The following is a 23885-nucleotide window of genomic DNA, read 5'->3' as shown; positions in this document are numbered from 1 at the left end:
GAATTTGGGCGTGGGGGCGGCCCCAAGGGGGGTCCTGGAGCCCCCCCCAGTATCCAAAATGGGGTCCTGACCCCACCCCAGCATCCAAACTGGGTCTGGGGTCTCCCCAGTATCCAAAACGGGGTCCTGGAATCCCCCCCACCCAACCCAAAATGGGGTCCTGACCCCCACCCCAGCACCCCAAAAAGGGTCTGGGGTCCCCCCAACACCTATGGGGGGGGTCCTGGAGCCCTCTCAATCCCCAAAAGGGGGTCCTGGAGCCCCCACCAAGCACCCAAAATAGGGGTCCCGACCCCCGCCCCAGCACCCAAAGGGATTTTGACCCCCCCCAGGCCCAAAATTGGTTCGGACTCCCCCCACTCATAAGGGGGTCCCCCCCACCCCCGGCGCGGCCCAAGCAGGAGGCGGGGGGGGAAAGGATCCCTTTAATTCCGGCTGGGGGAGGGGGTCCCTGCACCCCCCTGTGTCCCTGTCCCCCTCCCACCCGTGTCCGTGCGCACGCGAGTGTCCCTGTCCCCTCCCGTGTCCCCTCCCGTGCCCAGGTGTCCCCCCAGGTGTGCACAGGTGCGGGGAGGGCCCGGGGGTGGCAGTGATTGTGGGGGGGGTCTGCTCAGTGTCCCCAGTGTCCCCTGCCCTGGGGACCCCCGGGGGTGGCAGTGATGGGGGGGGCACGCAGAGTGTCACTCCGTGTCCCCGGTGTCACCCAAGGGTGGCGGTGCGGGGTAAGGGGGGTGTGTGGCAGGTGTCACCTGCCCCGAGGTCCCCAGGGGGAGGGGACCTGCCCGTCAGAGTAAAATAAAATTAAATAAAACAAAATAAATTAAAAAAAAATCCAAAAGAATTCTGGGCGGCCCCAAAATCTTAGAAAACGGAATAAAAAAAATCTGCGCTGGCGTCCGGCAGCCACACCTGGGGACAAGGGACAGGGACAGCGCTGGGGACAGGGGAGGGGACACCCCTGTCACTGTGCCAGCAGGGCCACCTTGACCCTGGCACTGCCCCAGTGCCACCCCAGTGACATCCCAGTGCCACCCCAGTGCCACCCCAGTGACATCCCAGTGACATCCCAGTGTCCCAGTGCCATGTCCCAGTGCCCCCCAGGTGTCCCAGTGCCACCCCAGTGTCCCAGCCTTGTGTCCCACTGCCCCAGTCTGGTGTCCCAGTGCCACCCTCGTGTCCCAACACCATATCCCTGTGCCCTCCAATGTCCCAGTTCTGTGTCCCAGTGCCACCCTAGTGCCACAGTACCATGTCCCAGTGCCCCTACACTGCCCCAGCCCAGTGTCCCCAATGTCCCCTAGTGTTCCCAGGTGTCCCCGGTGCCCCCGATGTCCCCAGTGTGTCTCCAATGTGTCCCCAGTGCCCTCAGCGTCCCCAATGCCCCCAATGCCCGCAGTGTCCCCAATGCTCCCCATTGTCCCCAATGTCCCCAATGCCCCCAATGCCCTCAATGCCCCCAATGTCCCTCAATGTCCCCAGTGTCCCCAATGTCCCCAGCACCCCCAGTGTCCCCATTGTCCCCAATGCCCCCAATGCCCCCAGTGTCCCCATTGTCCCCATTGTCCCCAATGCCCCCAGTGCCCCCAGTGTCCCCATTGCCCCCAATGCCCCCAGTGCCCCCAGCGTGTCCCCAGTGTCCCCAGGCCGTACCTAGTGGCCGCTGCCCGCGCTGTCCCCAGGCTCTATATGGGTCCCGTCCTCAGCCCGGCTGCGCCGCACGGCCCCGGGGGTCCCGGCCCGGGGGGTCCCTGCTTGGGGGGTCCCGGCCTGGGGGGTCCCGGCCCGGGGTGTCCCCGCTTGGGGGGTCCCATCTCCGGGGGTCCCTGTGGGTGTCACAGCACAGGGGTGACCTCAGAGACACTCAGTGCCCCCCAGTGCCCCCCCCAGTGCCCCCCAGTGCCCCCCCCGGTGCCCCCCACTCACGGTGGCCGGCCGAGGCCGGGCCGGGGCTGTGCCGGTGCTCTGGCTCGGTGTCCCCGCCGCGGTGGCAGCGGGCGGTGGCCGCCACCTCGTCGTCGTCGTCGCCGCCCTGCGCCTGCTTGCACAGGTGATGCTCCACCATCATCTGCAGCTCTGCCGGGCAGGGAGCGGCGCTGGGGGGGCGCGGGGGGGGCCCTGGTGACCGTCCCCACCCTCCCGGCGACACCGCCCTCGGGCGTGGCCTCGTGGTGGCCTCGTGGTGGCCTCGTGGTGGCGGGGACTGAGGCCGGTGTGGGGTGGGGACACCCAGCCACCCATAAACCGCGGTGCTGGGGGGCTGTCACCCCTCTGTGATCCCCCCGTGTCCCCTCAAGGCCCTCCCGTGTCACCCCATGTCCACTCGTGTCCCCCCCTGTGCCCCCCTTGTGTCCCCACCCGTGTCCCCCCAAGTCCCTCTCCTGTCACCCCCGTGTCACCCCATGTCCCCTCATGTCCACTCGTGTCCCCCTGTGTCCCCTCGTGTCTCCTTATGTCCTCCCGTGTCCCCTCATGTGCCCCCCCCGTGTCCCTGTGACCCCCCCCGTGTCCCCCTGCATGTCCCCCTGTATCCCCCTCATGTCCCACCATGTCCCCCTCGTGTCCCCCTTATGTCCTCCCATGTCCCCCTCATGTCCCCTCATGTCCCACCATGTCCCCCCCGTGTCTCTGTGACCCCCCCCATGTCCCCCATTGTCCCCCATTGTCCCCCATGTCCCCCTGTACCTTTCATGGTGGGGGTGCTGCGGGACACCTTCTTCCTCTGCCGGGGGGACATGGCCAGGCCGGACTGGGGGGTGGGGGGACACGGGGGCGGCTCAGGGGGGCTCTCCCCACTTTGGGGGGGTCCCCTGGGGGTCCCCACAGCCCCCCCGGGCAGCGCCACCTACCTTCAGCAGGGGGTTGGGCAGCCGGTCCTCGTCGATCTCTGGGGGGGGCAGGAGGTCAATGAGGGGTGGGGGGGTCCATCCTGCACCCCCCGAGGTCAATGAGGGTGGGGGGGCCCGTCCTGCACCCCCCGAGGTCAATGAGGGGTGGGGGGGCCCGTCCTGAACCCCCCGAGGTCAATGAGGGTGGGGGGGCTCATCCCGAACCCCCCGAGGTCAATGAGGGGTGGGGGGGCTCATCCTGCACCCCCTGAAGTCAATGAGGGTGGGGGGGCCCGTCCTGAACCCCCCGAGGTCAATGAGGGTGGGGGGGCTCATCCCGAACCCCCCGAGGTCAATGAGGGTGGGGGGGCCCGTCCTGAACCCCCCGAGGTCAATGAGGGTGGGGGGGGGGGGCCATCCTGCACCCCCCGATGTCCACCCAGCCCCTCTGGGGCTCTCTGTGCCCTGGGGGTGTCATGGGGACAGTGCCACCACCCCCACCCCCCCATTGTCACACGGATTGGGGTCCCACCCCCCGTGAGTGGGGGTCCTGATATCAGGGAGGGGGGTCCTGGAATTTAGGGGGGAGGGCTGAGCATCATGTGGGGGTCACTGAGCATTTTTGGGGGGTCTCTGAGAAGGTGAAGGGGTCCCTGAGTCATTTTGGGGGTCCCTGAGTGCCATTAGGGGGTCCCTGAGCACGTAGGGGGGTGTCCTGAGCATATTTGGGGTCCCTGAGTGTCATTAAGGGGGTCCCTGAGCAGTTTGGGGGGGTCCCTGAGCAGTTTGGGGGGGTCCCTGAGCAGTTTGGGGGGTCCCTGGGTGGGCTGGGGCCGGGGGGGACGCGGGGACACTGCTGGGACCCACCTGGGGACGATTGGTCACTGCTCAGGACCAGGTTGGCCGGGGTCGGGCGGCGCCTCCGGATCTGGGGGGACACAAGAGAAAAGTGGGACCCCCAGACTGGAACTGGGACCCCCAGACACGAACTGGGACCCCCAGAGGGGAACTGGGACCCCCAGGTAGGAACTGGGACCCCCAGAGATAGAACTGGGACTCCCAGATAGGAACTGGGACCCCCAGAGGGGAACTGGGACCCCCAGACACAAACTGGGACCCCCAGAGATAGGAACTGGGACCCCCAGACTGGAACTGGGACCCCCAGACTGGAACTGGGACCCCCAGATAGGAACTGGGACTCCCAGATTGGAACTGGGACACCCAGCCATGCCCCACTGGCCCTGTGCCCGCCGTGTCACTGTCCCCAGGGCGGTGGTGGCCCTGTGCCCGCCGTGTCACTGTCCCCAGGGCGGTGGTGGCCCTGTGCCCGCCGTGTCACTGTCCCCAGGGCAGTGGTGGCCCTGTGCCCACCGTGTCACCGTGCCCAGGGCGGTGGCGGCCCCGTGGGGACAGGAGCTGGACGGACACACGGACACACACGTGGCTTTTCCATCACGGAGCTAATTATACCCGGCGGCGGGAAACGCGTGGGGACAGACACGGGGACAGACGCGGGGACAGACGCGGGGACAGACACGGGGACACCGGGCGGGCCCTGCCCTTCCTGCGCGGCCCTGCCCTTGCCCAAGGTCACCCGGAGCCGCTCCGGCCGCTGCCCTTCGGTGGGGACAGCGGGGCCGTGGGGACACTGGGGACGATGGAGACAATGGGGACGATGGGGACAATGGGGACGGCGGCGGGGACAATGGGGACAGGCCGACCCCGCGCCCCCTTTCCCCGCTGACCCAGTAACGGAGCGCCTCCCACGCGCGGGTTTCCCGGCGAGGATTCCCTAATGAGGCGGGCTGCCTAATGAGATGCTGATGAGATGCTAATGAGGCGGGCGAGCGGCCGGGAGCCCCCCCCGCCCCTCCCGGCCCCTGCCCCCCCCCGGCCCCAGCGCATCCTCCCGTGCCGGCCCCGTTGCCATGGAAACGCGGCTGGATGTGAACCGGGATTAACGGGAACCGGGAATCGCCGCCGACCCCCCCGAGCCCCCCAATTCGGGATCGGGGTCCCCTCAGCCCCCCCCCCCCCCCCCCGCGACGGGGCTGGGCGGGTTTGGGGTCCCCCCCCAAGCCCCCGCAGCTCCGGGAGGGACCCCGAGAATCCGCGACCCCCCCCGGGACGCCGCAGCCCCTCCGGAGCCTCCCGAGGGTGCGGGGCGAGGCCGAGCCCCCCCCATGCGACCCCCGGGGCGAGGATGGGGAGGGGGCAGCGGCGGCACCTGCTCAAGGTGACCCGGGTGGGGCCGGGACCCCCGGCTGAGCCCCCCGCCCTCATTCCGGGGGGATCCCGGGGCGGGGATGCGCTGGTCCTACCCCCCCCACGCTCCTTCCCTCCCTCCTCCTCCTCCTCCTCCATCCCCCATCCCTCCATCCCCGCTCCCTCCCGCCGCTATTTTTAGATCAATCTCCAGCATCGATTAAGGAGCGCGGCGGATCCGGGGGCGGCCGGGATGGGGCCGGCACCGGGAGAGGGCACCGGGCACCGGGAGCGGGCACCGGGAGCGGGCACAGGGTGGTACCGGGAGGGGCCCGGCCCGGCCCGGCTTGAATCGGCCGGGCAAAACCCAGCCGGGATGGTCCCCGAGGCCTCGGGGGGACTTGGGGACACGGGCAGAGGGGCAGGACAAAGGCCTGGGCTGGGCCTGGCACTCGGGGGGGCAAATAGGGGGCAAAAAGGGGGGAAACAGAGGAGAAAACAGGGGGCAAATAAGGGGGAAAATAGGGGAGAAACAGGGGGAAAACAGGGGGGCAAATAGGGGGCAAATAAGGGGGAAAATAGGGGACAAATAGGGGGACAAACAGGGGGGGAACTGGGGGCAAACAGGGGGGGGAACTGGGGGCAAATAGGGGGCAAACGGGGGAAAATAGGGGGCAAATATGGGGGCAAACGGGGGGGAAAACGGGGGGGAAACAGGGGGGAAAACAAGAGGGGAACAGAGGGGAAACAGGGGGCAAACAGGGGGGCAAACAGGGGGGAAACAGGGGGCAAAGAGGGGCAAACAGGGGGGAGAAAAAGAGGGAAACGGGGGGCGCTCGGCTGGGCTGGGGGCCGGGGGCTGCCGGCTGTGGGGGCACACGGGGGGCACAAGGTCCTTGGGAGGGTGGGGCTGGGCGGATTTGGGGACGACCCCGCAGGACACGGGGACACCGCGGTGCCACACGGAGAGGGGGACACGGCCGAGCCCCCCTCGCTGCGAGGGGCACCCCAGAAAGAGGAGCAGGGAGGGGACATCGTCGGTGTCACCTGCTGCCACCGCACGGGGCCGGGGTCACCCCCACCCACCCCTGAGAGGCGCCGGGTGAGACCCCCGGGAGGGGAAACTGAGGCAGGGCAGGGCAGGGGGTGCCCGGGGCTGGGCAGTGCCCGAGGGGACGGGGACGGGGCTGGGGGTGCCCCTTGATGGGTGCTGGGGGGCTCGTGCCCCCTCCCCGCTCTCCCTTTCCCTCCTGGGGACCCCCGAACTCTCCCCCTCCATCCTGGGGACCCCCAGCTCTGCTCCTCCATCCTGGGCACCCCCGAACTCTCCCCGTCCATCCCGGGCACCCCCAGCTCTGCTCCTCCATCCTGGGGACCCCCGAACTCTCCCCCTCCATCCTGGGGACCCCCAGCTCTGCTCCTCCATCCTGGGCACCCCCAAACTCTCCCCGTCCATCCCGGGGACCCCCAGCTCTGCTCTTCCATCCTGGGGACCCCCGAACTCTCCCCGTCCATCCTGGGGACCCCCAGCTCTGCTCCTCCATCCTGGGCACCCCCGAACTCTCCCCGTCCATCCCGGGCACCCCACGCTGCTGCCCCCGAGCCGGGGGGTGCCCCCGCATGGGCACATTGGGTGACATCGCCCCCTCTCCATTGGCACCGGGGGGCTCCTGGCCCCCCACCCCCAGGACCCCCGGCTGGGGGGGCACGGCAGGGACCCCCCCTCTTCTCCTCGCCCCCTTCAAGCCGCCGTGAGCGATGTGGGGCCGAGGGGTCCCCACTGAGCCCCGGGGAGGGGGCAGGAGGGGCTGGGGGTCCCCGGCCGTGTCCCCGCGGGGTCACCCCGAGCGCGGGGCCGTGCTGGGACCGGCCCTGACGGGAGCAGGGCCTGGGGGGTCCCGGAGGGTCCCGGGGGGTCCCGGGGGTCCCGGTGGCGTCGCGCAGAGCGGGCACATGGCCCTGGCACCGTCCCCCCGCCGCCCCGCGGGGACAGCGGCGGGTGGCCCCGGCACCGGGGGCCGCTCCCTCGCGTCGCCGCTGTCCCCGCGTCACCCCCGGCCTGGCGGTGCCACCCCCGGCCGGGCCGTGATCCCCGGAGCCGCCCGGAGCCGCCCGGAGCCCCCCGGAGCCCCCCGGAGCCCCCCCGGCTCGCTGCTCCGCGCGGCCCCGCGGCCCCCCCGTGTCCCCCCGGTGTCCCCGCGGTGTCCCCTCGGTGTCCCCGCGGTGTCCCCGCACCTGCTCGGCCGCCTCCGGGTCCAGGTGCGGCTCCAGCAGCGGGACCGTGAACTGGATCTTGCGGGGGCTGTTGGGCTCCATCGCGGGCGCGGCGGCTCCGGCGGCTCCGGCGGCTCCGAGCGGCCCCGCCCCGGCCCCGCCCCGGCCCCGCCCCGGCCCCGCCCCGGGGAGGCCACGCCTCGCCCCGGGCCCCGCGCGCGGGACGCGGGGATGGACAACGGGACACGGGGACGGGGCTTGGGACACCGGGACGGACACGGGGACAGACACAGGGACGGACACGGGGACACGGGGACAGACACAGGGACAGGCACAGGGACACGGGGACAGACACGGGGACATGAGGAGAGACAGAGGGACATGAGGAGGGACACACGGACAGAGTCAGGAGAGTGGGACAGACACAGGGACACTGGGACAGATACAGGGACAGACACAGGGACATGAGGAGGGACACAGGGACGGTCGCATGGATGGACCCTGGGACACGGGGACAGACAAACAGACACAAGGATGGATTCCAGGCTGCAGGGACAGACGTGTGGACAGAGCCAAGATGAGGGGACAAACAAGAGAGAGGACATGGGGACAGACACAGGGACACAGGACTGGATACAGGAAGAGAGCTGGGACAGGAGGACAGACACACGGATGGACCCTGGGACACAGGGACAGACAAACAAACACAAGGACAGACTCAGGGACACTGGGACAGACATGGGGGCGTGAGGACGGACAGACAGGCCTTGGGACAGACACACAGACCGTGGGAGGGACATGGGACAGGGACAGGGACAGCAATGGGACAGGGATGGGGACAGGGACAGGGACAGCAATGGGACAGGGACAGGGACAGGGATGGGGACAGGGACAGGGATGGGACAGGGACAGGGATGGGGACAAGGACAGGGATGGGGACAGGGACAGGGATGGGGACAGGGATGGGGACAGGGACAGGGATGGGACAGGAACAGGGATGGGGACAAGGACAGGGATGGGGACAGGGATGGGGACAGGGACAGGGACAGGATTCCCCCCCAGCACCAGGACAAGGGGACAAGGCCAGCACTTGGGGACCGTCCCAGCACAGCCTGGACACCCCAAAACCCCCAAAAAGGCCAATTTAGGGCTGGGGGGTGTCACAGGGTGGGCTGGGGGCATCCCCAATCCTCTCTCCTGGTGAGGAGAACAGGGGGTGTCCCCACAGCCCCATGTCCCCCCCTCCAAGTGACACCCCCAGGGACATGGGGGGGTTTGGGGCAAGGGGCCGGGTGGGGGGCGAGGGTGTGGGGCTGGGGGGGTTGTGGGGCTGGGGGGGTCCCGGGCCAGGGAATTCGGGGCCGGGGGGTTCCGGGCCGGGGGTGTTGGGGGGCCGGGGGGTTCTGGGCATGGGGCCGGGGGATTCCGGGCCGGGGGCGTTCGGGGCCGGGGGGTTTCGGGTGTGGGACTGGGAGGGTCTCTGGGCCGGGGGCGTTGTGAGTTCGGGGCCGGGGCTGTTGGGGCCGGGGGGTTTCGGGGCCGGGGAGGTTCGGGATTCGGGGCCGGGGGGGTTGTGTCTTCGGGGCTGGGGTGTTTCGGGTCCGGGGTTTTCGGGGCAGGGGGTTCGCGGTTGGCTCCGGGGCTGTTTCGGGTCCGGGGTTTTCGGGGCGGGGGGGTTCGCGGTTGGCTCCGGGGCTGTTTCGGGTCCGGGGTTTTCGGGGCGGGGGGGGTTCGCGGTTGGCTCCAGGGGTGTTTCGGGCCCCGCGCCCCCCCGGCGCAGCCCTGAGCGCGTGTCCCATCACTTATTCATGGAGCCGGAGCCCGGGCGGCTGCCGGGATCCGCCGGCAGGAATCCGCTAAGTAGGTCAGGCGGGGGGGGGCCCGCCCGAGCCCCGCTCTGCCCCCCCCGCCAGCCCCGGGGGTCCCGGGGGGGCACCGGGGCATCCCCCGGGTGCCGGGGGTCCGATAAAGGTGATGCTGGTTTTGGGGAGGGGGGAGGCAAATGAACCCCCCCCCCCCTCAAAGTCCGGCGTGACGCCCCCAGCCCCATCCCGGGGCTCGCAGGGAGTTTTGGGTGGGAGAGACCCCCCCAACCCCCCTTCAGCCCCCCCGAGGGAACGGGAATGGGGTGAGGGGGTACCGGGGGGGTTGTGCTGAACCGGGACCCCCCCCCCGAGGCTGCCAATGGCCACGCCCTGGTGGCACCGCGGGTCCCTCGGCCGTGCTTGGGTGACAGCCTTGGGGACAGCCTTGGGGCACCTTCAGGGACATCCCTGAGGACATCCCTGGGGATATCACTGGGGACATCCTTTGGGACATCCTTGGGACCCCCTTGGGGACATTCTTGGGGCCAGCCGTGTCCGAGATGTGACATCGGGGACAGGACGGGGCCGTTCTCCTGCTCCCAGCCCGGAGCGGGGCCAGGGAGGGGCGAGGCCGGAGGGATCTGTCCAGGGTTGGACATGTCCGTCATTCCTGGGGACGTGTCCGTCCGTCCTGGGGGATCTGTCCATCCTTCCAGGGCTATTCCCATCCTCCTCAGGAATATTTCCATGCTTCCCAGAGGCATTGCTGTCCTTCCAGAGCTCTTCCCATCCTTCCCAGAGCTCTTCCCATCCTTCCCAGAAATATTCCCGTCCTCCCCGGGGTTATTCCCGTTCTCCCATGGTTATTCCCGTTCTCCCGGGGTTATTCCCGTCCTCCCAGGGTTATTCCCGTTCTCCCATGGTTATTCCCGTTCTCCCCAGGGATGTTCCCGTTCTCCCCGGGTTATTCCCGTTCTCCCATCGTTATTCCCGTTCTCCCGGGGTTATTCCCGTCCTCCCAGGGTTATTCCCGTTCTCCCATGGTTATTCCCGTTCTCCCAGGGATGTTCCCGTTCTCCCAGGGATGTTCCCGTTCTCCCCAGGGATGTTCCCGTCCCCCCCCCGGTTCCTCCCCCCGTTCCCGGCCCGGCCTGAAGGATCGCTTAATTCGGGGCTTTATCCACTTTAAACACTCCCGGGCTAAAAATATCCCGAGGCGCGGGCGCGGCGCTGCCGGCCCGGAGCTGCTGGAGCTGCTTTGCCTTTTTTGACGGGATCGGGATCGGGATCGCGGCTGGGGCAGCGCTCGGGTCACCGTCACCGTCACCGTCACTGTCACGGGCGGCACCCGAGCCTCGGGGACGCGGCCCTGGGGACCGGCTGAGGTACTGGGGTGTGCGGGTGCTGGGGACTCCAGATCCTGGGGATTCCAGATTCTGGGGACTCCAGATTCTGGGGATTTCTGATCCTGGGGATTCCAGATTCTGGGGATTCCAGATCCTGGGGACTCCAGATCCTGGGGATTTCTGATCCTGGGGATTCCAGATCCTGGGGATTTCTGATCCTGGGGATCCCAGATCCTGGGGATTCCAGATCCTGGGGATTCCAGATCCTGGGGATTCCAGATTCTGGGGGTTCCAGATCCTGGGGATTCCAGATCCTGGGGATTCCAGATTCTGGGGATTTCTGATCCTGGGGATTCCAGATTCTGGGGATTTCTGATTCTGGAGATTCCAGATCCTGGGGATTTCTGATTCTGGAGATTCCAGATCCTGGAGATTCCAGATCCCAGGGATTTCTGATCCTGGAGATTCCAGATCCTGGGGATTCCAGATTCTGGGGATTTCTGATCCTGGGGATTCCAGATCCTGGAGATTCGTGGTCCTGGGGATTCCAGATTCTGGAGATTTTTGATCCTGGGAATTACAGATTCTGGAGGTTCCGGAGTGTGGGGATTCCTGATCCTGGGGATTCCAGATCTTGGGGATTCCAAATCCTGAGGATTCCAGTTCCTGGAGATTCTGGATTCTGGGGGATCCAACTCTTGGAGTCGCCAAACCCTAGGAATTCCAGCTCCTGGGAATTTCAGCTCCAGGGAATTCCAGCTCCTGGAGATCCCAGCTTGTTGAGATTCCAGCTCCTGGCAATTCCAGCTCCTTGGGCACCCGTTGGGATGGAAGAGGGGCCAGGGCTGGCGCCTCAGTGGCGGTGAGGTGAGAGCCGTGCCCACCCTGGGGGTGTCCCTGTCACGCTGTGCTGTGCCCACGTTGGGGGTGTCCCTGTCACCCTGTGCCCACGCTGGGGGTGTCCCTGTCACCCTGTGCCCACCCTGGGGGTGTCCCCGTCACCCTGTGCTGTGCCCACGTTGGGGGTGTCCCCGTCACCCTGCGCTGTCCCCCTTGGAAAACAACCACCAGGGAAAGCCCCCCCTTGTGCTCCCCCAAACCCAGAGTGGGTTCACCATCACCCCCGTTCCTTGGGAAGGTCGGGGACCCTTCGGGAAAGTTTGGGATATCTTGGGACAATCGGGGACACCTTGGGAAGGTTGGGGACACCTTGGGAAGGTTGGGGACCCTAAAGGAAGGTTGGGGACCCTAAAGGAAGGCTGGGGACACCTTGGCAAGGTTGGGACCCTAAAGGAAGGTTGAGGACCATTTGGGAAAACCTGTGACCCTTTGGGAAAGTTGGGGACACCTTGAGACAATCAGGGACCCTTTGGGAATATTGGGGACATCTTGGGAGGGTTGGGGACCCTTTGGGAAGGTTTGGGACACTTCAGGAAGATCAGGGACCCTTTGGGAAGGTTGGGGACACCTTGGGAAGGTTGGAGACTCTCCGGGAAGAAGATCAGGGGCCCTTTAGGAAGATTAGGGACCCTTTGGGAGGGTTGGGGACACCTTGGGACAATCAGGGACACCTTGGGACAATCAGGGACCCTTTGGGAACACCAGAGACCCCCTCGGGAGGGCTGGGGACGCCTCGGGCAGTGCCAGGGGGTGCCCGGGCTGCCCTCAGGAGCTTTTCCCGTGGCGCTGGCGGATGTGGGGCGACGTTTGAGATCTGGGCTGTTGATTTTTTTTTTTTAATTTCCTCTTCCAAGCCGATGAGTTTCCTCCCGCTGCGCTGACGACGGATGGGGGCCGGGCGGGGCCGGGGGGGGCAGGAGGAGGCGGCGGCGGCTGCCCACGGGGCCTGGAGGGGCACAGGGAGGTGCCCACACACCCCTGGAACCGGTCAGTGTGAGGGGCTTGGGACTGGGGATTTGGGATTTGGGGATTTGGGGATTGGGGTTTGGGATTTGGGGATTTGGGATGGGCACAGGGAGGTGCCCACACACCCCTGGAGCCAGTCAGTGCTGAGGGGTCTGGGATGGGGGATTTGGGGTTTTGGGGACTTGGGATTGGGGATTTGGGGGAGAGCTGCCCATGCACCCCTGGAGCTGGTCAGTGCTGAGGGGTCTGGCATTGGGGGATTCTGCGATTTGGGGATTTGGGATGGGGGAGAGCTGCCCACCCATCCCTGGAGCCGGTCAGTGCTGAGGGGGCTGGGATTTGGGATTTTGGGATTTGGGGATTTGGGGATTTTGGGATTTGGGGAGCTGCCCACCCACTGCCGCAAGCCCACCCTGTCCCTGCCCGTGGAACCCCCGGTGTCTCCCCCCTCACCCCCCGGTCCCTCACATCCCTCCCGCCCCCCAGGGACCCCCCCGGCCATGGAGGGACCCTCGGTGCTCGGGCCCTGCTCGTGGCAGAGGCGCCGCGCGTGGGCCCGGCACGGCCGGGGCTGCCGCAGCCCCGAGGGCGAGCGGGACCAGGAGGAGGAGGAGGAGGAGGAAGAGGAGGAGGAGGCGGCCGCTGTCCCCTGGGAGCCACCAGAGCCGGACCGCGCTGTCCTGGAAGGTCAGGGCCACCCTGGGGTGGGGGGGACCCTGGGCTGGGTCCCCTCAGGGCCTTTGTGTCCCCTGGGCTGGGTCCCCTCCTTGTGTCCCCTCCCTGTGTCCCCTCCCTGCTCTGTGTCCCCTCCCTGCTCTGTGTCCCCTCTCTGGGTCCCCTCCCTGTGTCCCCTCCCTGTGTCCCCTCCCTGCTCTGGGTCCCCTCCCTGTGTCCCCTCCCTGTGTCCCCTCCCTGTGTCCCCTCCCTGCTCTGTGTCCCCTCCCTGTGTCCCCTCCCTGGGTCCCCTCACTGCTCTGTGTCCCCCCAGGACGTCCCTGCTGCAGGGTCCGGACGCGGCTGCAGGACTGCGAGTGAGGGGGGACACTGGGGGGACACTGGGGGGACACTGGGGGGACACTGGGGGGTCACTGGGGGTCACAGCCCCTCCCTGGGGATTTGGGGAGGGGGCGAGGCTCTGGCTTGGAGCTGCACATGGCGGGGGTGGGACAGTGATGTGTGGCCACACCGCGATGTCCCCAGGGCTGTGGGGTGGTGGCACCGTCCCCCTGCACCGCCTTGGGGGTCTCAAGGGGGTCTGGGGTCCGTGTGGTTGGGGATGTGCTGAGGAGACCCAGTGTCCCTTCCAGTGTCCCCTCCGGTGTCCCCTCCCTTGTCCCCTTCCCGCACAGGGCTCTGCAGGACCGGCACCTGAGCCCTGGTGACAGCACGGCCTCCGGTGTCCCCTCCGGTGTCCCCAGCAGCTCCAGGTAGGGTTGGTGCTCTCAAGGGATTGATGCCACCCCGGTGTCCCCACTTGGGGGATCGGTGTCCCCCCGGTGTCCCTGCTCGAGGGATCGGTGTCCCCGCGGTGTCCCCCGGCGGGGCTGAGGCGGCGCTGTCGCTGTCCCCTGTCCCGCAGCGTGGCCGCGGTGCTGGCCTGGTGGCAGTCCCAGTGTGACGCCGAGGAGATCCTGCTCGCCCTGGGCTTCGTGGGCCGCGAGCCGGGGGCGGCGGCGCGGGTCCCCCCCCGCTTCTTCTCGGGCCCGTCCCGCGCCAGCGGCATCGACCTCGGGCTCTTCCTGCGGGCCCAGGCGCGGCGCCTGCAGCTGGAGGATCCGGGCCTGCGGCTGGCCAGTGCGTGACACGCTGTCCCCAGTGTCCCCAGTGTCCCCAATGTCCCCAATGTCCCCGTTGTCCCGCTGTGCCCGCTGTTCCCAGTGTCCCCAATGTCCCCCTGTCCCCGCTGTCCCCTTCAGGGGCCCTTGGAAGGGGATGGGAAACGCTCCCGTGACTCAGTTTCCTCGGGCGGGAATTGGGGATCACCCCGAAGCCCTTGAGCTGTGCACCAGCTGCTCCTATCGGCAGTGGGAAATGGCTGCCGTGCCTCAGTTTCCCCGGGTGGGAATCGGGGATCACCCCGAGCCCCCCGAGCTGTGCACTAACTGCTCCTATGGCTGCCGTGCCTCAGTTTCCCCAGGCGGGAATCGGGGATCACCCCGAGCCCCCCGAGCTGTGCACTAACGGCTCCCATCGGGGTGGGAAATGGCTGCGGTGCCTCAGTTTCCCCAGGCAGGAGCTGTGGGGACCCTGCCAGTCCCCCCTCCTTTGCCCCGATGTCGCCCCCTGAGCCCCCGATGTCGCCCCCAGGTCGCTTCCAGCAGGTCCAGGCCCTGGCCGCCACGGCCGACGCGTTCCTCTGCCTCTACTCGCACGTGTCGCGGACCGCCCTGCAGCGCATCGCCCCCGCCCCGCCCTGTCGCGACAGCCCCGACAGCGCCGGGCGGCGCCTGAAGCGCGCGGTGTCCTCGCTGTGCCTCTACCCGGGGAGGGGACACGGCGGTGACACCCCCCGGGGGGAGACCCCCGGCCCGGGCGGGACCCCCGAGCGCTGCCGGGGACACGGCGACACGGACACGGTGTCCCCGAGGCCACCCCGAGCGGGGACAGCTTGGGGACACCCAGGCCGGGGGGTCTGGGGGCGCGGGGGGGACACTGGGGACCCTCGGGGCGGTGTCACCGCGTCCTGCAGGGTGGCGGGCACCGCCCAGAGACCCCCGGGGCTGCGACCCCCGGGCCAGCCCGGCCTCGGCTCTCGGTGTCACCCGGGGGACACCGCGAGGGCCGGGGGACACCGCGCTGGGAGGGTCCCCGAGCCCCCCGAGCCCCCAGGAGCGGCCGAGTCCTTCGAGCTGGAGGAGGTGAGGAGGAGGAGGATGAGGATGAGGATGAGGATGAGGATGAGGATGAGGATGAGGATGAAGATGAGGAGGATGAAGATGGGGATGAGGATGAGGATGAGGATGGGGATGAGGATGAGGAGGATGAAGATGGGGATGAGGATGAGGAGGATGAGGATGAGGATGGGGATGGGGATGAGGATGAGGATGAGGATGAAGATGAGGAGGATGAAGATGGGGATGAGGATGAGGATGAGGATGGGGATGAGGATGAGGAGGATGAAGATGGGGATGAGGATGAGGATGGGGATGAGGATGAGGATGAGGATGATGAGGAGGGGAGGAAGGCCCCCGCGGCGGGCGCGGGGCAGGAGCTGGAGCGGGAAATGTCCCCGGAGCCCCTCAGGCTTTTAAGGTTTAAATGATTCAGAGCCGGGGCGGGGCCGGGCCCGGGGGGGGTCGGGGGGGGCAGCGGGGTCACCTCCCCCCCCCCGGGCACGGCACGCACGGGTCACGCGTGGGGACACGAGGAGGGGCCGCTGTCACCTTTGTCACGGCAGCGGTGACAGCTGAGCCCCGCAGCCACCCCCGCAGGTGCCGAGCAAGGAGGAGGAGGATGACGGTGATGATGATGACAAGGATGACGATGACGATGATGAGGATGATGATGATCCCGAGGAAGCCACCCGGTCCCCCCATCCCTTTATCAGGAGTGAGTTGGGGTCTCCCCCACCCTCCTGGGGGGCACGGGCTGCCCGGTGCCAGCGTGTCCTCCCCGTGTCCCTGCAATGTCCCCCCGCGTCCCAACCGTGTCCCCACCATGTCCCTGCCATTTCCCTGCCATGTCCCCATTGTGTCCCCACCGTGTCCCCACTGTGTCCCCACTGTGTCCCCCCCTGTGTCCTCACCGTGCCCCCCCCGTGTCCCCACCATGTCCCCACCGTGTCCCCACTGTGTCCCCACCGTGTCCCTGCTGTGTCCCTGCCCTGTCCCTGCCGTGTCCCCTCCATGTCCCTGCCGTGTCCCCACTGTGTCCCCCCCGTGTCCCCACCGTGTCCCCCTCGTGTCCCTACTGTGTCCCCCCGGTGTCCCCTCATGTCCCCCCCGTCCCCGCAGGCTCCCTGCTCCACGGGCGCTCGGGCAGCAGCGGCTTCGGGGAGGAGCCGCTCCCGACTCTGTGACCCGAGGCCACCTCAGGAGGACGTGTGACCTCGCCCGGGCGTCCCACGGACGTTTAGGACACGCGTGTGACACGTGTGCGTGTGCGGTGTGCGTGTGTGTGCACGTGTGGGTGTTTGGCACAGGAAAACCTCCGGATTCGGGATTTTGCCCCATTTTTTGTCCCTCCCTCGTCCCCCAGCCCTGTGGCTCGGGGCCTGCAGTGGGGACATGTCCCCAACCCTCGGGGATGTGTCCCGAACCCTCAGGGACATGTCCCCAACCCTCGGGGACGTGTCCCCAACCCTTTAGGATGTGTCCCCAACCCTCGGGGACGTGTCCCCAACCCTCGGGGACGTGTCCCCAACCCTTTGGGATGTGTCCCCAACCCTCGGGGACGTGTCCCCAGTCCTTTGGGACATGTCCCCAGCCCTTTGGGATGTGTCCCCAACCCTCGGGGATGTGTCCCCAACCCTCGGGGATGTGTCCCCAGTCCTTTGGGATGTGTCCCCAACCCTCGGGGACGTGTCCCCAACCCTCGGGGACATCACTTGCACTTTGGTTGGTTGCACTAGAGGGGAGTGGGGACCCAATAAAGTCCCCCAAGGGATGGCGGTGGCTGTGTCCTTGCTGGGGGGGTGGGACCATCCCTGCCCGGGGACAGCTCCAGTGTCACCCCAGGGGCCACCACGGTCCCTTTGTGGCCTGGCTGTCGTGAAGGAGCCACCAGGGTCCCTTTGTGGCCTGGCTGTTGTGAAGGAGCCACCAGGGTCCCTTTGTCACCGGGCTGTTGTGAAGGAGCCACCAGGGTCCCTTTGTCCCCAGGCTGTCGCTGTCCCCGCCCTGGCCACCCCCGGGACCCTCGGTGTGCCAGGGCTGCAGCTCCTGGGAAAGGGAAACCTCGGGAGCACCAACAGCCCCGGGGCTTCCCCGTGGAGGGCGGCCAGGCCGGGATCAGCCGGGATCATCCCCGAGGCCCCTCCGACACCGGGGCCGATCCCAAATCCCGGGGGGAGGCTCCATCCCACCTGGGCTGCATCCCCAAACCGGGGGAGGACGGTCCTGTCCCACCTGGGCTGCCCCAGGATGGACCTGGCTGCTCTGGGGTTCATCCGGGACACTGTGGGACCCCAGACTGGTGCCAGCCCCACCCCGGTTCCCATTCCCTGCCCTGGCTCTGCTCGGCTCCAGCTCGGACCAAAAACAAACCCGGGATTAGCTGGGAGAGCCTGCAGGGGCCGTGGGCACACCTGGGAGAGCCTCGGTGGGCAGAGCTGAGCTCAGGGACCACCCCAGTGGATGTCACCAACCTCTGGGGGTGCCACCAACCCCTGGGGATGTCACCAACCCCCGGCAGATGTCACCAACCCCTGAGGGTGACTCCAACCCCTGGCAGATGTCACCAACCCCTGAGGATGCCACCCATCCCTGGTAGACATCACCAACCCCTGGCAGATGTCACCAACCCCTGGCAGATGTCACCAACCCCTGGTGGATGTCACCAACCCTTGGCAGATGTCACTCAGCCCTGGTAGACATCACCAACCCCTGGGAATGCCACCAACCCCTGGTGGATGTCACCAACCCTTGGCAGATGTCACTCAGCCCTGGTAGACATCACCAACCCCTGGTGGATGTCACCAACCCCTGGCAGATGTCACCAACCCCTGAGGATGCCACCCATCCCTGGGGGATGTCACCAACCTCTGGGACACCCAGGGCCGGTCCCATCCCACCCAGAACCAGGCTGGGACAGGGTTGGCGTTGGGGACACGCTGGGACATCTTCCTCCAGCTCTCCATGGAGGGGTCAGCAGCTCCAGCACATTTCACGGACACCTCGGAGCCCGTGGTGCTTCCCAGGAGGGTTTTAGGGGGATTTTGGTGCCGTTTAGGATTAATTAATCCGCTGGGATGGGGAACTTCTGGGCGCTGGAGCAGCACAAAGAGGTTCCTCTTGCCGTGAGGGCGTTTGGGGATTAATTAATTAATCCTCCCCGCTCCAGGATTCCAATTCCCTGCCGGGGGCTCTGGCTCTGCCTCCCGGATCTGGCTGCCCCAAATCCCTGCCCGGGGCAGGGCTGGGCTCTCCTCGCCCTCCTGTTCCCACCGGGAATGAACGGGGCTCTCTGAGCCACCGGGAACAGGCAGGAAGGTGGCACAAATCCTCCCTCGGGCGCTGGCGCGGTGGAAAGCACCCAGGATCCATCCCCCGGCTCGGCAGCCAAGAGGAAGGACGTGGCCAAGCCGTGGGAGCCGCTTCCCACGGGAGCAGGAGCTGCTGGGGGGGCAGGGAGGGAGCGGGGGGAGCCGCCAGCAGGGCCCCGTGTCCTACATTCGGGGCTGCCTTTGGTGCAGGGTGCTCTCTGCTCCCGCTGGCACCAGAGCCAGGCACATCCAGGCCCGATTCCGTCCCCACGGGCACCATGTCCTGCCCCATGCCTGTCCACAGCCAGCCCCGATTCCATCCCCAGTTCCAACCCCATGGGCACCAGGTCCTGCCCCATGCCTGTCCACAGCCAGCCCCAATTCCACCCCCAATTCCACCCCCAATTCCATCCCCAATTCCGACCCCATGGGCACCACGTCCTGCCCCATGCCTGTCCACATCCAGCCCCAATTCCATCCCCAGTTCCATCCCCAATGCCATCCCCAATGCCACACCCAGTCCCATCCATCCCCATCCCTATTCCACATCCATCCCCAGTTCCATCCCCTCTCCATCCCCGTTCCTGTCCACATCCAGCCCCAATTTCATCCCCAATTCCGTCCCCACGGGCACCACATCCTGCCCCATCCCTGTCCACAGCCATCCCCTCTCCATCCCTGTTCCTGACCACATCCAGCCCCAATCCCACCCCCATCCACACTCATCCCCAATTCCATCCCCAATCCCATCCCCATCCACACTCATCCCCAATTCCATCCTCATCCCCAATCCCATTCCCAATTCCATGCCCATTCCCAGCCCCACCCATCCCCAATCCCATCCTCAATTCCATCCCCATCCCCAATCCCATTCCCAATTTCATGCACATCCAGCCCCATCCTTACCTCATCCATACCCAATTCCCTCCCCAGTTCCATCCCCAATCCCATCCCCATTCCCATTGCCATCCCCAATTCCATCCCCCATCCCATTCCTCACCCTATTCCCACCCCACACCCACCCTGCAGGACCCTGAGCCTCTCCCAGGACACATCCCCGAATCCCCCACCCCTCAGAGCTGCCGCCAATCAATCAATCAATCAATCACTCCCTAAACTCCGCCTAAGCCTTTTCCCGAGCCGGGCTCAGCCGAGCGCGTCCCGCTGTGAGCGGGGCCGGCCTCGCTCGGCTGCTCCCGGCCCGGAGCCCGGCCCGGCCCCGGCCCCGCTCGGGAATTGTTCTCCAGCAGCGCCGGGGATGACTCAGCCTCATTTCCCGTGGGGCAGACTCGGCCCGCCGTGTCCTGGCACGGACCCAGCCCGTGGTCACTCTGTGTCCTGGCACGGACCCAGCCCGTGGTCACTCTGTGTCCTGGCCATGTCCAGCCCGTGGTCACTCTGTGTCCTGGCACGGACCCAGCCCGTGGTCACTCTGTGTCCTGGCATGCACCCAGCCCGTGGTCACTTTGTGTCCTGGCCATGTCCAGCCCGTGGTCACTCTGTGTCCTGGCCATGTCCAGCCCGTGGTCACTCTGTGTCCTGGCCATGCCCAGCCCGTGGTCACTCTGTGTCCTGGCCATGTCCAGCCCGTGGTCACTCTGTGTCCTGGCACGGACCCAGCCCGTGGTCACTCTGTGTCCTGGCATGCACCCAGCCCGTGGTCACTTTGTGTCCTGGCCATGTCCAGCCCGTGGTCACTCTGTGTCCTGGCACGGACCCAGTCCGTGGTCACTCTGTGTCCTGGTCATGTCCAGCCCGTGGCCACTCTCTGTCCTGGCACAGACCAGTCTGTGGTCACTCTGTGTCCTGGCCATGTCCAGCCCGTGGTCACTCTGTGTCCTGGCACAGACCAGTCTGTGGTCACTCTGTGTCCTGGCCATGTCCAGCCCGTGGTCACTCTGTGTCCTGGCACGGACCCAGTCCGTGGTCACTCTGTGTCCTGGCACGGATCCAGCCCGTGGTCACTCTCTGTCCTGGCACAGACCAGTCTGTGGTCACTCTGTGTCCTGGCACGGACCCAGCCCGTGGTCACTCTGTGTCCTGGCACGGACCCAGCCCGTGGTCACTCTGTGTCCTGGCCATGTCCAGCCCGTGCTCACTCTGTGTCCTGGCACGGACCCAGCCCATGGTCACTCTGTGTCCTGGCACAGACCCAGCCCGTGCTCACTCTGTGTCCTGGCACAGACCCAGCCCGTGGTCATTCTGTGTCCTGGCACAGACCCAGGCCATGGTCACTCTGCTCTGGCCATATCCAGCCTGTGTTCACTCCCTGTCCTGCCCATGTCCAGCCTGTGGTCATTCCATGTCCCAGCCATGTCCAGCCCATGGTCACTCCCTGTCCTGGCTGTGTCCAGCCCATGGTCACTGCCTGTCCTGGCTGTATGTCCTCCATGTCCCCCCATCCCTCTGTCCCTCCATCCCGTGTCCCTCCATGTCCCCAAATGTCCCCTCCTGTCCTTTCCCCATCAGGTGCCTGGAACCCAGTGCTGGAGAGTGGGTGGGCCTGGGAGGGTGTGTGGGGTCACCAGGGGTGCCCTGGGGAGCTCTGGGGTGCTCTGGGACACCCTGGGGTGCTCTGGGGTGCCCTGGGGTGCACTGAGACCCTGGGGTGCACTGAGACCCTCCCTGTTCAATGAGATCCACGGAGCTCTGGTGGGGTCAGGAACTGCCCCGGGCTGGGGCTGGGCTGGCCCGGAGGGGCTGAGGGCTAATCCGGGCTAATCCCGCCCTGGCACGGGCACCTGCCCACACCTGGAAAATCCCCACGTGCCCGAGCCCTGCCCCGGCCCCTTCATAAGGGGCAGAGCCCCCGGTCCCGGCTCATCCCCGGCTCTCCCGGCTGTGATCCCGCCCGGTCCCGGCTCATCCCCGGCTCTCCCGGCTGTGATCCTGCCCGGTCCCGGCTCATCCCCGGCTCTCCCGGCTGTGATCCCGCCCGGTCCCGGCTCATCCCCGGCTCTCCCGGCTGTGATCCCGCCCGGTCCCGGCTCATCCCCGGCTCTCCCGGCTGCGATCCCGCCCGGTCCCGGCTCATCCCCGGCTCTCCCGCCGCCTCCCGATCCGGTCCCGGAATGGCCGCGATGCTGAAGCTCTGGGCAGCGCTGCTGCTGGCCGGGCTCGCCGGCAGCCTGGCCACTGCCCGTGAGCTGGGGACACGGGGTGGCACTGGGGTGGCATAAAGGTGGCACTGGGGTGACATCGCGGTGGTGTTGGGGTGGCACCGGGTGGGTTCTGGTGGGTGCAGGAGGGAGGTCAGAGTGCCCAGGGTGTCCCCAAACAGGGGAGGGGTCCCGGGGCTCCCGACCCCCGCCCAGGTGGGCGATGCCACCTCTCCTGTTCCTCCCGCAGGCCCCGTGGAGGAACCGAGTTCAGAAGGGCTTGGGCTCCTGGGGGAGCTCAGCAAGCTGCTGGACCCCCATGTGGAACCCCATGAGCTGCTGGACCCCAGTGAGGAACCCCTGGAGCTGCTGGACCCCGAGGAGGAACCCGAGGAGAAACCCCAGGAGCTGTTGGGGCTGCTGGATCCTGAAGAGGAACCCGAGGAGAAACCACAGGAGCTGTTGGGACTGCTGGACCCCAGGGAGGAACCCGAGGAGAAACCCCAGGAGCTGCTGGGGCTGCTGGACCCTGAGGAGGAACCCGAGGAGAAACCCCAGGAGCTGCTGGGGCTGCTGGACCCTGAGGAGGAACCCGAGGAGAAACCCCAGGAGCTGCTGGGACTGCTGGACTCCGAGGAGGAACCTGAGGAGGTGGAGGAGCTTGAGCTGGTCCCTCTAGGGCCTGTGGAACCTGAGGAGAGCCCTGAGGAATCCGAGGATCCCGAGGAGAGCCCGGAGGAGTCTGAGGAACCCGAAGCGAGTCCTGAAGAATCTGAGGATCCTGAAGAGAGTCCTGAAGAGTCTGAGGATCCCGAGGAGAGCCCGGAGGAGTCTGAGGATTCTGAAGAGAGCCCCGAAGAATCCGAGGAACCTGAAGCAAGTCCTGAAGAGTCAGAAGATCCCGAAGAGAGCCCGGAGGAATCTGAGGAACCTGAGGAGAGCCCTGAAGAGTCTGAGGATCCCGAAGAGAGTCCTGAAGAGTCTGAGGATCCCGAAGCAAGCCCAGAGGAGTCTGAGGATCCTGAAGCAAGCCCAGAGGAGTCTGAGGATCGCGAAGAGAGCCCCGAAGAATCTGAGGAACCCGAAGCGAGTCCTGAAGAGTCAGAAGATCCCGAAGAGAGCCCTGAAGAGTCTGAGGATCCCGAAGAGAGTCCTGAAGAGTCTGAGGAACCCGAGGAGAGCCCGGAGGAGTCTGAGGATCGCGAAGAGAGCCCTGAAGAATCCGAGGAACCCGAAGCAAGTCCAGAAGAATCCGAGGATCCTGAAGAGAGCTCTGAGGAATCCGAGGAATCCGAAGAGAGCTCTGAAGAGTCGGAAGATCCCGAAGAGAGCCCGGAGGAATCTGGGGATTCTGAAGAGAGCCCGGAGGAATCAGAGGATCCTGAGGAGAGCCCAGAGGAGTCTGAAGATCCTGAGGAGAGCCCAGAGGAGTCTGAGGATCCCGAAGAGGGCTCTGAGTTGGAGGACGTCAGCGTGGATGCCCTGGTGGAACTGGCAACCAAACTGGCAGGTTCGCAAGCCCCCCTAAAGACCCCAAACCCCCCAGGGAAGGGCAGATCTGGTTTGGGACCCCCTAAATCCTCCCAAATCCCCCAGGGAAGGGCAGATCTTGTTTGGGACCCCCTAAATCCTCCCAAACCCCCCAGGGAAGGGCAGATCTGGTTTGGGACCCCCTAAATCCTCCCAAACCCCCCAGGGAAGGGCAGATCTTCGGGTTCTGTCTCTGTTCCAAGGCGGGGTTGGTGCGGCCGGGTCCGTTCGTTGCCGAGGGTTGGGAACGATCCCAAATCCCTGTCCTGGCTCCGAGGGGGAGGGAACGGGCGGGTCTGACGCCCCCAGGCACAGACGGAGCCGGGACAGGGGACGGTGGCACGGTCAGGATGTCACACGGGGCTCAGGACGTGCTGAGTGTCAGTGCCACCGCTCTGGGCGTGCTGGGGACCCTGAGGAGGGGGCGAGGAGCCCCTCGGGGTGCTGGAGACCCCCGGTTTTGCCCCCGCAGAGGCGCAGGGAGCCGAGAAGAACGAGGGGGCCCTGTCTCATCTCATGGACGCGATTAACTGGCTGGTGAACCGTCTGAGCAACCTCGTCTTCGGGTGCGCACGGGGGCTCGGGCAGCTGCCCCGAGGTCAGCGCCCCAAAACGGCCCCCGGCCCCTCCCCGCGCCTCGGGGGGTGGGGGGCGGCTGGGGGGGTCCCAAGGTGGGACGGGGGGGGCCGGGCCGGGGCTCAGCTGTGCTGTTTTCTCTTTTCCAGGTGAGGAATGAGTGCCGTGAGCGCCGTGAGCGCTCCCCCAGGGCCGGGGCACGGATCCCGCTGTCCCCGCTGAGCTCCCGGCTCGTCCCGAGGCTTCCCCCGCTCCAGGCACCCCCAGCCCGCCCAGCA

The 23885-nt window shown here is 67.0% G+C and overlaps 3 protein-coding genes and 1 long non-coding RNA gene across 5 annotated transcripts; 3 read left to right on the top strand and 1 right to left on the bottom strand.

Moving 5' to 3' along the window:
- Positions 1–570: 570 nt before the first annotated feature.
- LOC134431276 (protein phosphatase 1 regulatory subunit 1A-like) lies at positions 571–7392 on the bottom strand. Its single transcript, XM_063179256.1, has 7 exons — positions 7266–7392; positions 3693–3753; positions 2847–2884; positions 2683–2746; positions 1930–2073; positions 1651–1811; positions 571–909 (listed from the first exon to the last, which is right to left on the bottom strand). Exons 1-6 carry the CDS (start codon positions 7344–7346, stop codon positions 1651–1653), a joined length of 549 nt encoding a protein of 182 aa, XP_063035326.1. The 5' UTR covers positions 7347–7392; the 3' UTR covers positions 571–909.
- A 2896-nt stretch (positions 7393–10288) lies between these two features.
- On the top strand, positions 10289–13355 carry LOC134431342 (protein TESPA1-like). Of its 2 annotated transcripts, none has more exons than XM_063179335.1 (5): positions 10289–10434; positions 11139–11262; positions 12150–12282; positions 12748–12948; positions 13250–13355. In XM_063179335.1, exons 3-5 carry the CDS (start codon positions 12183–12185, stop codon positions 13294–13296), a joined length of 348 nt encoding a protein of 115 aa, XP_063035405.1. In that variant the 5' UTR covers positions 10289–10434; positions 11139–11262; positions 12150–12182; the 3' UTR covers positions 13297–13355. The 2 variants fall into 2 exon arrangements, with proteins under 2 accessions (XP_063035405.1, XP_063035404.1); XM_063179334.1 differs by having other exon boundaries at positions 10308–10434; positions 11114–11262.
- A 96-nt stretch (positions 13356–13451) lies between these two features.
- On the top strand, positions 13452–15011 carry LOC134431214 (protein TESPA1-like; the record flags this gene model as incomplete). Its single annotated transcript, XM_063179202.1, has 4 exons — positions 13452–13465; positions 13512–13688; positions 13841–14055; positions 14569–15011. Coding segments are annotated over exons 1-4 (849 nt in total), but the record flags the coding sequence as incomplete, so codon positions are not given.
- Positions 15012–15044: 33 nt separating this feature from the next.
- Positions 15045–16866, top strand: LOC134431329 (uncharacterized). Its single transcript, XR_010030962.1, has 3 exons — positions 15045–15119; positions 15693–15810; positions 16215–16866. It is a non-coding gene; the product is annotated as an uncharacterized LOC134431329 (long non-coding RNA).
- The last annotated feature ends 7019 nt before the right edge of the window (positions 16867–23885 follow it).

Source organism: Melospiza melodia, chromosome 31 (genome assembly GCF_035770615.1).
Source record: "Melospiza melodia melodia isolate bMelMel2 chromosome 31, bMelMel2.pri, whole genome shotgun sequence".
NCBI lineage: Eukaryota > Metazoa > Chordata > Aves > Passeriformes > Passerellidae > Melospiza > Melospiza melodia.
Note: the sequence above shows the minus strand (reverse complement) of the source record. Positions and strands in the feature narration are given on the sequence as shown.